This window comes from Salmo trutta, chromosome 20 (assembly GCF_901001165.1).
Source record: "Salmo trutta chromosome 20, fSalTru1.1, whole genome shotgun sequence".
Lineage (NCBI taxonomy): Eukaryota > Metazoa > Chordata > Actinopteri > Salmoniformes > Salmonidae > Salmo > Salmo trutta.
Genome location: NC_042976.1, coordinates 9388743 through 9401754, shown reverse-complemented (window position 1 = coordinate 9401754; position 13012 = coordinate 9388743). Strand labels below are relative to the sequence as shown.

At 41.7% G+C, this 13012-nt stretch overlaps 1 protein-coding gene across 1 annotated transcript in view; it reads left to right on the top strand.

Moving 5' to 3' along the window:
• LOC115155523 (contactin-associated protein-like 5) overlaps positions 1–13012 on the top strand; it is a 154444-nt gene that overhangs the window by 49793 nt on the left and 91639 nt on the right. The window contains exons 2-3 of the mRNA XM_029702203.1: positions 4969–5079; positions 10137–10330. Coding sequence (XP_029558063.1) covers positions 4969–5079; positions 10137–10330 — 305 coding nt within the window. The remainder of the gene's footprint in view (positions 1–4968; positions 5080–10136; positions 10331–13012) is intronic.

Genomic DNA, 13012 nt, shown 5'->3' with positions numbered 1-13012 from the left:
AAGGCAAGGGACACCTACCTCATTCTAGCTTCTTGCTTAGATTGTTATAATTTGTTTTAAAAAATTGTGCTGCAAATAACACCACAAAATCTGTGATATGTGTTAATTTCTAAATGTTTTTTTCTCCAATCTGTAGCGGTTAAGGCTTGGGGATATCAGTGATTCTACAGTATGACTGTATGACCCTGTATGTTTCTGAGCAGATTGGAGGCTCGCTGCTGTCCTTTCCTTTAGGTACTTAGAGCCCTCATTGGATATCATATCATTCCCTGGCCACTACAGCCTCACAGCTTAGAACCACAGAATCACATCTTCCAACCTTTCTTCTTCTTATTTTTTAACAGAATGTAAAGGCTACTCGGTCTGTCTCTGACGTATCTTAGCGGAAACGAACCACACTGAGAGTTAACAAGAGGGGCCTAAACACCATGCCGGACCCATCTCCACCCTGCATCCTGCACCCTGTCGGACCCCTCTCCACCCTGCATCCTGCACCCTGTCGGACCCCCCTCCACCCTGCATCCTTCACTCTCCAGGACCCCTCTCCACCCTGCATCCTTCACTCTCCAGGACCCCCCTCCACCCTGCATCCTTCACTCTCCAGGACCCCCCTCCACCCTGCATCCTTCACTCTCCAGGACCCCTCTCCACCCTGCATCCTTCACTCTCCAGGACCCCCCTCCACCCTGCATCCTTCACTCTCCAGGACCCCTCTCCACCCTGCATCCTTCACTCTCCAGGACCCCCCTCCACCCTGCATCCTTCACTCTCCAGGACCCCCCTCCACCCTGCATCCTTCACTCTCCAGGACCCCTTTCCACCCTGCATCCTTCACTCTCCAGGACCCCTCTCCACCCTGCATCCTTCACTCTCCAGGACCCCTCTCCACCCTGCATCCTTCACTCTCCAGGACCCCTTTCCACCCTGCATCCTTCACTCTCCAGGACCCCTCTCCACCCTGCATCCTTCACGCTCCAGGACCCCTCTCCACCCTGCATCCGACACTCTCCAGGACCCCTCTCCACCCTGCATCCAACACTCTCCAGGACCCCTCTCCACCCTGCATCCTTCACTCTCCAGGACCCCCCTCCACCCTGCATCCTTCACTCTCCAGGACCCCCCTCCACCCTGCATCCTTCACTCCCCAGGACCCCTCTCCACCCTGCATCCTTCACTCTCCAGGACCCCTCTCCACCCTGCATCCTTCACTCCCCAGGACCCCTCTCCACCTTGAACCCTTTCTACCTGCTTTCATCATATGTCTCTTCTTCCTGCTGTCACTCACTCTCTCATCTCTTTCTCTCTCATGATGTTGTTGGAAATCAATTCATAAAACCTGGAGCCATCTTTTTTGATGTGTGTCTTATTGAGCAGACTCGTGAAAAGGTTAATTAGCTGAATAATCAGCTTAGCTACCACTTGGCAACTAAAACCGCAGGCCTCTAGAGAGTGTATAGAGTAGACACAGTCTTCCTCTGCATTCCTCTGAGGGGAGGAGGTAGGGGGAGGGGGTCAGTGACAGGTCCCAGACTGCAATCTGAGGGCAAAGCCTCATCCAGCTGATGGGGGAAAAAGCTGTCCCCAGCAATCACAGAGGAGAGAAGATGAGAGGAAATATGCTCTAATGAGAAAGAGAGAGAGACACAGTTGAGCTGGGGGCGGGAAAGTGTTCAGAGAGGAGAGGAGTAAGAGAGAAATGCAAGGAAATAGAAGAGGGAGCCAGAGAGAATACAGGACTATGAAAAGGAGATATATACCACACACTTCTCTGTGGAGCTGAGTTTCATGCTGGCATTCACTCCAGTCTGTAAACAAACTGTTCTCAGCATCGCTATGGTGAGTGGCAATAAGGTGCAGTGGAAAGCAGCAGGTCTCAGCAGGTCAATCAGGTACTACTGAATCAATGATGCAATGTACTAATTGGCCTCAGGGAAAGAGAGAAAGTCTAAGAGGTGTCAAACTTATTCCATGGAGGGCCTAGTGTCTGTGGGTTTTTCCTTTTTCCCTTTAAATTAAGACCATGACAACCAGGTGAGGGGAGTTCTTTTACTAATTAGTGACCTTAATTCAACAATCAAGTACAAGGGAGGAGGGAAAACCCAGAGACACTCGGTCCTCCGTGGAATGAATTGAACAGGTGTGGTCTAAGAGATAGACATACTGTAGATTCGAAAAGTATTCAGATCCCTTGACTATTTCATCATTTTGTTACATTACAGCCTTATTCTAAAATGGATTGACATTTTGGCAAATTTATTAAAAATAAAAAACTGAAATATTACATTTACATAAGTATTCATACCCTTTACTCAGTTTTTTGTTGAAGCATCTATGGCAGCGATTACAGCCTCAAGTCTTCTTGGGTATGACGCTACAACTTTGCACACCTGTATTTGGGGAATTTCTCCCATTCTTCTCTGCAGATCCTCTCAAGCTCTGTCAGGTTGGATGGGGAGCCTTGAGACTTCTCCTGAAGCCACTCCTTCGTTGTCTTGGCTGTGTGCTTTCGGTCGTTGTCCTGTTGGAAGGTGAACTTTCACCCCAGTCTGAGGTCCTGAGTGCTCTGGAGCAGGTTTTCATCAAGGATCTCTCTGTACTTTTCTCCATTCCTCTTTTCCTCGATCCTCACTAGTCTCTCAGTCCCTGCCGCTGAAAAACATCCCCACATCATGATGCTGTCACCATCATGCTTTACCGTAGGGATGGTGCCAGGTTTCCTCCAGATGTGACGCTTGGCATTTAGGCTTCCGTCTGGGCACTCTACCATGAAGGCCTGATTAAAAGGTTCTCCCATCTCCATAGAGGGACTCTGGAGCTCTGTCAGAGTGACCATCAGGTTCATGGTCACCTCCCTGACCAATACCCTTCTCCCCGATTGCTCAGTTTGGCCGGGTGGTGGTTCCAAACTTCTTCCAATTAAAAATTATGGAGGCCACTGCATTCTTGGGGACCTTCACTGCTGCAGAAATTATTTGGTCCCCTTCCCCAGATCTGTGCCTCGACACAATCCTGTCTTGGAGCTCTACGGACAATTCCTTCGAACTCATGGCTTAGCTTTTGCTCTGACATACACTGTCAACTGTGGGGCCTTATATAGACAGGTGTGTGCCTTTACAAATCACGTCAAATCAGTTAAATTTACAGGTGGACTCTAATGAAGTTGTAGAAACATCTCAAGGATGATCGATGGAAACAGAATTCACCTGAGCTCAATTTCGAGTCTCCTCGTAAAGGGTCTGAATACTTATGTAAATAAGGTATTTCTGTTTTTTATTTTTAAAACATGTGCAAAAAAATTCTAATAACCTTTTTTCGCTTTGTCATTATGGTGTATTGTGTGTAGATTGATGAGGGCCATTTTTTGTTTAAGCAATTTCATAATAAGGCTGTAACGTAACAAAATGTGGAAAAACGGAAGCGGTCTGAATACTTTCCGAATACACTGTAAGACTAGAGGGAACATAAGAATGTGAGAAGAGAGAAGAAAGGAGTGATATGTGCTCGTTATGTGATATAAAAGCCTGGCAGCATCATAATCAAATACGGTGCTGATGCTCTTTGAAGCCACAATTGAAAACAGGAAACACGATTGGATTGTCTCTTGGGTTTTCTTGACACTATTCTGAACAGATAAAAAAATATGTCAATTGTTAGAGGAAGGGCAAGCAGACAAAATAAGAAAAAGTGCTTGTGTTCTTTTATGTGAACAAGGAGGCGATTTCTTGTTGATTTCCACTAAACTGAAAATGACTTCATCCCAACAATGACAGATTAAAGAGACTTGTAATCCACTTTGGAGCAGGACAGATAACTTCAAACAAGTTCTAGGCAACGGTTCCCCAACTCGTGCCCCGTGGTGCGAATTTGGACCCTGCGTGGTTTTATTTGCCCCCTCTCCAAGTTTTATGAGCAAAAAATAAATAAACATTAAAAAAATGTGATTTTTTATTTTATTTTAGTTGCTGGACATAAAAGACTGTAACAACACCAGGAAATCAACTCCATGTGATTTTATTTTTGGAAATGTGTTCCCACGCATATTATAGAGACACGTGATCGTATACAAATGTAAGCAAGGTTTGAAATTATTATGTTTTAGTCAAAGATTATATCTGTTTGGGCTTCTTGCAGTCAATTTGCAGTCTACAAATTATTTGTCATTACATTCCAGTCCCCCGACCATCCACTCAAGAAAAAATTGGCCCGCCGTTGATGATCCCTGTTCTAGACGGTTTGTTGTCAGTCATTTGAAGGTCTCTGTACTTTCTGCATAGCTAATCGTCAAACTATCCACATTCTCTAGAGACAAACGTAAACAAAATGGTGCACATTCCTAGATGAAGAGGGCTAGCTTCAGAATGTTGGAAACCATGTATTATCCAATATGAATCAATGATGTATGACACATATGACCGCTCATTTATAATGGGAATAATTGTATTTCCCATCATTCTTGTATCAAGGACTATAACAACAATGGGTAAATTAACTTTCACTGTGGTGCTCCATCACAAATGCCAAAATATTTGACTCATTTATGACACGTAATTAGTTAAGTCTCCCAGTCCACAAAGAACGGTAAAGCTTGGTAAACGAAGAGACAAAGTTAGGAGAACTCATATTTCATCAGCCTGTGCATGACTTTGAAATGAAGCATTAGGTGTAACCCTTCTCAGCACCGTTTGTCTTTCCCATCTTTTGTGTCTAATGCCATCAGAGTTTAATGAGTTGGTTGTCACGTTTGTCTGCATATACAATACACTGTCATTTGGCAGATACTGGAGCCAGTGAACCTCGCTTGAATGTCATCAATCATTCACTGAAGACAGTATAATACATGCTCAAGGAGATCACAGGAAATTGGATCATTTCAATGTTATAAAATGTATGTGGAAAGCATATTTGCTACAGTTTTCAGACTACTTTATGATCTTACTGACCTGAGTGTTCTGGTTTTGGTCTTTTTAGATAACTGTGATGGCCCTTTGGTTTCAAATCTGCTTCAGGCCTCCTTTGAGAGGTCCTCGCAGTCCTCCATCAGTAACGCTCCACACTTCGCCAAGCTCAACAGACGAGATGGTGAGTAAAGACTAAGACCATGCTCAACACTGAGTAGACATATCAGTAATAATGATCCTCGTGATGCCTACTTCCCATGAACATCACGTGCAGAGTATGTTTGTTTAACATTTCATTTCCACATGTAGCTTAATTAATAAACATAAATTATCGGTGTATAGCTATAAATTCTTTGATCAATGGATTGTAAACAACAATTTCTTGTCATTTAATTCTATGGTTGTGAGCAGTTGTTAGATTAATTGCCAGCCGTTTCATTTAGAGTCAGCTACCTGCGTCTGATCACTAAACATCAGTGGCTTTCACTCATGTAAATTAAAACGTGTCAAAGTATTGATCAACTCAAAGGCCAACCTAATTGTCCCATGTAATCCATACTCTTCAGTCTGGTTCGTAGTCAATGTGGCAACAACGTAGAGTTGCTGGAATTGTACATTCATGCCTGCCTTCTAAACTGCTCTTCACTGTATGAGCTTTAGCATACTTATAAATATATAACAACCACAGACCTTCCAGGGTAGCAGATATGCACATATATTTTTCACACCCTGTCCATCAAACGCTGACTGTACCCTGGGTTATTTTTAGCCACGGCCAACCTCCCTACGTGTGTCTGTAACAACCGTAAACGATGCTTCCTCTGTTGCTCAGACTCTGGTTTGATATGCTGCACTCATCTGCTCCCATGGTGGTGTGTACCAGCCTTCAGCAGCTGAGTAATGAACCTTTCTGCCAGAGCTAACCTGTCTTCTTCCGCTCAACGACTCAGTAGCTGTGGGGATTAAACACATCTTTAAAAAACACACCATACTTTACAATATCTCCACCCCCTGTGGAATCTTAGCCACTGAATTCATGATGGAGATGGACTGGGCAATGTGTTTCCCTCAGTAAATCTTGAAATTAAATTAGAAATTCAATGGACAGACACACACACAAAATAATGTGGGGTTTCTATCACCAAAATACATTAGATCTACTTCTCACCTAATGCTTCTACAAGCTTTCCACATACTGGAAATGCATAGCTTAAATGGAGAGTTTTTTTTTCTTAAGTAATTTCAAGCTTAGGAAAAAACCTACCAGGATATATGCATCTCAATGACAGACTACTAATCATTCTCTGCTAGCATGTCTGTTTCTCTGTTAGTTTATCTGGGAGGTCCGCAGACTGTGTTCATATTTTAGAGTAACGACACTGCGTGTAACAGAATGCTGAATACCAATATCAGGCTAGGATCAAAGCCTATCTTTAGTTGTTTTGGTTTCATGTTTACCTCTGTTTTTCCAAGGAAGACCTACAGTTTTGAAGCCCTTAATGGTTCACTACCAGAAAGACAAGAAAGATAAACTCGAATTAGTTCAGATCCGGCTGGAAGGATCAGTCTAGGGCACTACCAAGGGATAGCCTTATACCACACTGTAACGGAAAACTGTAATTTATACGCACATTTTTGGTATTATCAGCAGTAAAACAATTTACTGCAGCATATTGTACATTTTAGTATCTTAAAACCTCTTGCCGCACGGATCCCGTAACCGGGATCAACAGCCAGCGAAAAAATCAGAGCGCCAAATTCAAAACCAAATCTATTAATTTCTGTTTCTCAAACATAGGACTATTTTACACCATTTTATAGATACACTTCTCCTGAATCGAACCACGTTGTCCGATTTCAAAAAGGCTTCACAGCGAAAGCAAAACATTACATTATGTTAGGAGAGTACATCGACAAAAACAACCACACAGCCATTTTCCTAGCAACTAGCATGCATCACAAAAACCCAAAACACAGCTAAATGCAGCACTAACCTTTGACGATCTTCATCAGATGACACTCCTAGGACATCATGTTACACAATACATGCATTTTTTGTTCGATAAAGTTCATATTTATATATAAAAACAGCATTTTACATCGGCGTGTGACGTTCAGAAAATATTTTCCCTCAAATACTGCCGGTGAATCAGCGCCACAATTTACAAAAATACTTGTCATAAACATTGATACAAAATTAAACTGTCATTCAAAGAATTATAGATGAACATCTCCTTTATGCAAACGCTATGAAAGATTTCAAAAAATCTTCACGAGGAAAGCACTTTGCAATAATCTGAGTACTGAGCTCAGAAAAATACACTAGGGTATACAGATAGCCGCCATCTTGGAGTCATCTAAAATCATACATTGCATTAGAAATATTCCCTTACCTTTGATCATCTTCATCAGAAGGCACTTCCAGGAATCCCAGGTCCACAACAAATGTTGTTTTGTTCAATAAAGTCCATAATTTATGTCCAAATAACTCCTTGTTGTTCGTGCGTCCAGTAAGCTACTCCAAGTGTAGAAAGCGTGCGGACGATGTCGCGACGAAAAGTAAAAAAAAGTTGTATTTACGTTCGTTCAAACATGTCAAACGTTGTAAAACATCAATCTTTAGGGCCTTCAGAACGTGAAGATTCAATAATATTTCAACCGGACGGTTCCTGTGTCTTGAAAAAGGTTTTGGAACGGGAGGGATCCATCCTCATGAACGCGCTCCAAGAAGTGATGTCACCCCCTGCCTCAACAACTTCTCTTCCTTGTCATTCGGGCTCTGTTCATCGTAGAAGCTTCAAACAACTTTGTAAACACTGTCGACATCTAGTGGAAGCCTGTAGGAAGTGGACAATTATTACTACGTCACTGTGTATTCAATAGGAAACGACTTGAAGAGAGCCCATGCATCCAGATTTCCACTTCCTGGTAGGATTTCTCTCAGGTTTTTGCTTGCCATATGAGTTCTGTTATACTCACAGACACCATTCAAACGGTTTTAGAAACTTCAGAGTGTTTTCCATCCAAATCTACTAATAATATGCATATCCTAGCTTGTGAGTTTGAGTAGGAGGCAGTTTAATATGGGCACATATTTTTTCCGAAACTGTCAATACTGCCCCCTAGCCCCCAACAGGTTTTAATTTGTTTTTTTATGAACCTTTATTTAACCAGTGGAAACCATTGAGACCGGGGTCTCGTTTCCAATGGTTCTCTGAAAACAACATATCATCTAATGTGAACAACAATTCAAGAATGATCCTTATAAAATTACAGTTACAGAATTTCATATAAATTATGTTACATTCAAAAGGGCAGTAAAAACAAATATATACAAAAAATCAATACGTGCAGTTTTCATTGGTCACATTTTTTATCAGAGTGCTAAATTTACCTTATGAGATGTAAGAATCAAGTTTTGGAATGACCTGTAGGTCATTCCAGGAATGAGGGGCACAGTAACTTAAGGCAGTCTTCCCTAACTCAGAGGAAACCCACAAAACCTGTAGAACCAACCAGTCTTGAGAGTCTTATAGTTACTAGATTTCCAATTTAGAAGTGATTTTGCAGAAGTGCTTAATATTTATTTAACCTTTTTTTACAGGAAAGACATATTGAGACCTAGGTCTGTTTTCCAAATGATGTGTAATACAATGTAGACACATTATACCAAAAATACTGTATATATACACACATTAAAATATAAAAACACAGTCATGGGAAGCATAAATATAACATCACAAATCACCCAGAAAAACAGTTACATTCCTCCACAATGAAGTCCTCAATCAATACTTTAAATTGCCGGAACGGCACCAGAACACCAAGATTAAATGTAGTTAGAATTGTGTTCCAGCAATACGGTGCATAAAACTAAAAGCAGATTTACCTAGCTTTGTGGAGACCCTAGGAACCTCAAGAGTTAATCAAACCTGTGAACGCGTTAGACAACTCAGATGTCTATATAGTGGGGCAGCAGGTAGCCTAGTGGTTAGAGTGTTGGGTCAGTAACTAAAAGTTTGCAAGATCGAATCCCTTAGCTGACAAGCTAAAAATCTGTCGTTCTGCCCCTGAACAACACTGTTCCTAGGCTGTCATTGTAAATAAGAATTTGTTCTTAACTGACTTGCCTAGTTAAATAAAGGTTAAAAAAAAATACTTCAACAGCAAAGTTAGATAAGATGGAAGTTTATGAAGAAGGGCTTTGTGAACAAAAAGGGAGTAATGTAGAGATCTGTGGGTCTTCAGCGAAGTCCAGCCAATGTGGCTATTTCAATTTAAATTGTATAGGGGACAGATTGGAGTGGCAGCAAGTCTTAAACCTGAAATGGTTCAGCATTTTGCCATTTCCTTTTGGTCTGTTTTGCCCTATTGTCGCTGCCAGTTTGGAAGCCTTTGTCAAGGCCTCTAGAAGCGCAAGTGATATAATACACCAAATATTCATTAATATGCTGTTATGTGTAAACACTTTACCTAGCAGCCAATCTGCTTGCACCAATCCCTTGTAATTACAGTAGAATACTGTGAAATACAAACCGCTTCCCGCCACTGAATTTCATGTATTAATTTATTCATTCATTCTGATTATGGCAGCATTTAGTTTTTACAGTATAATACAGTCAATTTTACAATATTGTACTGTGTGTCATTACACTGTACTTGCTTTGATACCGTATTCATATTACAGCAGGTGTTCTGTAATATTAAATACAGAATTGTACTTGTGCCACTGAGCTCTCTGTAAGCTACTGTTGAATTGACAGTAACCCTTATACAGTGCACTGTCCAAATCACCTCCAATAAGGCTACATTAAATCAAATCAAATCAAATTAAATTGTATTTTCTTTGAGACAGGGTTTAGATCATTCTGCAGTGCTCATGAACACCTATAGTAGAGTACAGCCAGGGAGTCTGAATTAATTAACCCAAATGCCCAGCTGAATAATGCCTTATTATTCCTATCTGACAAAGCAGACTCACAGTTCTATAGTCAAAATAACTGCCACAGTGACCTGTCACCAGATACAATCCCACTCTCTCGCACACATTCGATATTCTCTGAATCGGCTGGAGTTTTAAGGAAAATAATATTTCACACTGGAGCTAGCTGTCTGGACTACGAATCTGTTTGGGTTTGTGTGTGTGTGTGTGTGTGTTTCTTCTCCTGCTGTGTCACATGCTAGGTCACTTTCTGCACCTTCCTGTTCTGAACTGTTTTCTCTCTCTGGTCTCCCGAGGAGCGGGAGGCTGGTCTCCCCAGGTGACAGACAGACAGCCGTGGCTGCAGCTGGACCTCAGGGACAGGATGGAGCTGACGGCCGTTGCCACACAGGGGCGCTACGGAGGCTCAGACTGGGTCAGTGGCTACCTGCTGCTGTTCAGTGACACAGGCCGAGCCTGGAAGCAGTACCGACAGGAAGACGGGGTGGGGGTGAGTATCCTCGTTGATTATTTATTTACCGTACAAGGCTCTGTTCTCTATTTTAATCCTTAAAAAAAATTCAGGCTGTTAACTTTGCCAAGCTTGTTCATTTATATGCGAGAGCTTCAGTTCTATAACTGGCATTCCTCATGACAACGCTCCGAAGGGGCGTTATATCTGACAGTAACGACAGACATCCTTGGGGATATACGTAGCTAGCTAGTTTGCCTTCTACCTGTCAACTCAGAGGAACATGCTGACAGAAATGTTTGGGTTTCCTGAAGTAGATTTGAATCAGACTGAATGTATGGAAGAATGAAAATAATAATATGAAGGAATGCTACTTCTAAATACCACTTCTGGATAAGAAACGTGTGACTCAGCGTCTGAGCTCTCTATCTTCCTTCTGCCGGATAAGAGTTTTAATCCACTCTTTCAAGTCTTTACTTCTGTTTAGTATTGCCATGAGGGACAGACAAACGGTTATCAAGATTTTTAGACTCGTTTTTGTTCCTGTGGTTTGAAATCATAACAAAGGATGGCTTTTGCAGATGCACATACAACTCATCAGACAACTACAACCCCCTGGACAAACATAAACACATGCTGCAACTCATCAGACAACTACAACCCCCTGGACAAACATAAACACATGCTGCAACTCATCAGACAACTACAACCCCCTGGACAAACATAAACACATGCTACAACTCATCAGACAACTACAACCCCCTGGACAAACATAAACACATGCTGCAACTCATCAGACAACTACAACCCCCTGGACAAACATAAACACATGCTACAACTCATCAGACAACTACAACCCCCTGGACAAACATAAACACATGCTGCAACTCATGAGACAACTACAACCCCCTGGACAAACATAAACACATGCTGCAACTCATCAGACAACTACAACCCCCTGGACAAACATAAACACATGCTGCAACTCATCAGGCAACTATAACCCCCTGGACAAACATAAACACATGCTGCAACTCATCAGACAACTACAACCCCCTGGACAAACATAAACACATGCTGCAACTCATCAGACAACTACAACCCCCTGGACAAACATAAACACATGCTGCAACTCATCAGACAACTACAACCCCCTGGACAAACATAAACACATGTTCCTCTATCACACCATTCGAGAGTGTGGAATAATAATTTTATTCATGTCCACACACGATTCAGAAATGTTGCAGTTGGCTCTCTGTCCGTTTTTTCCTCACAGATGCAGTGTCATTGAAAAGTCACACTCTGGAGGAGGAAAGATTGATTTACTTATCAAGTCCCTTTATTGCCTCATCAAAATGGATGCCGTGTCTCACTTTAGAGGTGTGAACTTTTCATTTTCACACTCTCAGAAGCAGATGGGTGAGAGTTTAGCCCGACTACTGCTATTATTTATCCCGGTACAGCCATTCTGAGCCTAGCTGATGTTCATGTAGTGGTCATATAGGCTAGGCACAACCATAGGCCGACAACACTTCTGTTACTGGTCATTGAGGTGTTGCAGGGGATGCCGCAGCAATTCCAGTGACCTTTCTATTAGGTGCTGTCACTTGTAACCAAGCAGACATAAACCTTGCACTATTGTTGTTTGTGTGAGAGGTGTAGGAGCCATTAGATTCAGAGTAGTGGACATAACTGTGCTGACAAGCCAGCTTGGGGATCTTATGGAGCTGACATTGACACATATCACTCCACACCCTTCCCACTGGGCACACAATTGTTGAATCAATGTTATTGTTTCCATATCATTTCAACCAAAAAACATCTGTGATTATGTTGAATCAACGTGGAAAACTGATTAGATTTGCAAAAAGTAATTCATGTATTGTTAAAAAAAAATTACCTAAACTTTAACCTAAATCCAATGACATGGTGAGATTTTTTGTTGATTTCATCTTGAATTCACATTAGTTGACAAATCAACCAAATGTAAATCAATACTAGACGTTGAACTGACGTCTGTGTCCAGTGGATAATCTGTCTTCATCTCCTAGCCTTTGTCACTTAATGGCAGGTGAACCTTGATTCCTCCTCGTGGAAAGTGCTGAGCGCAGTCTTTTAGTGTTCATCAGTACACAATTATTACTGTCGCTGCATATCTTCCCCCCAAAGAAATGCATTTTAGACACTTTAATGCCTCATAAGTTGTCATCTCAATGATAGTTTTCGAGAGCATAGTGCCATAGTCTATACTCAGACGTACTTTGCTAGGAGGGAATGCGTGTACTTTGTCTCTCATAAACGTATTGACATTCAAAGACAAGGGTAGAACGCAAAACTTGCTTTGGCCAAGAAAATTGCCACAATAATTTCACGATAATAGCCTTGTTAATAAAATGAAAATCTTTAACTTGGAGAGCACATCATATGTTTCTAACTCTTAAACAAATAGATCAGGGTAATGACTGGTATTTTTGATCAGCCATTACATACAAAGCAGCTGAAAATGAAATTGTTCTAACAAAACAAACTACAATTCTGCAACAAAAGTTCCATCGTAATTGTTTGACGGTTATCAAATCTGTAAAAGTTTCCGTACCAGGCGGTGATACAGCCTGACAGGATGCTCTCAATTGTGCATCTGTAAAAGTTTGTGAGGGTTTTAGGTGCCATGCCAAATTTCTTCAGTCTCCTGAGGTTGAAGAGGCGCTGTTGCATCTT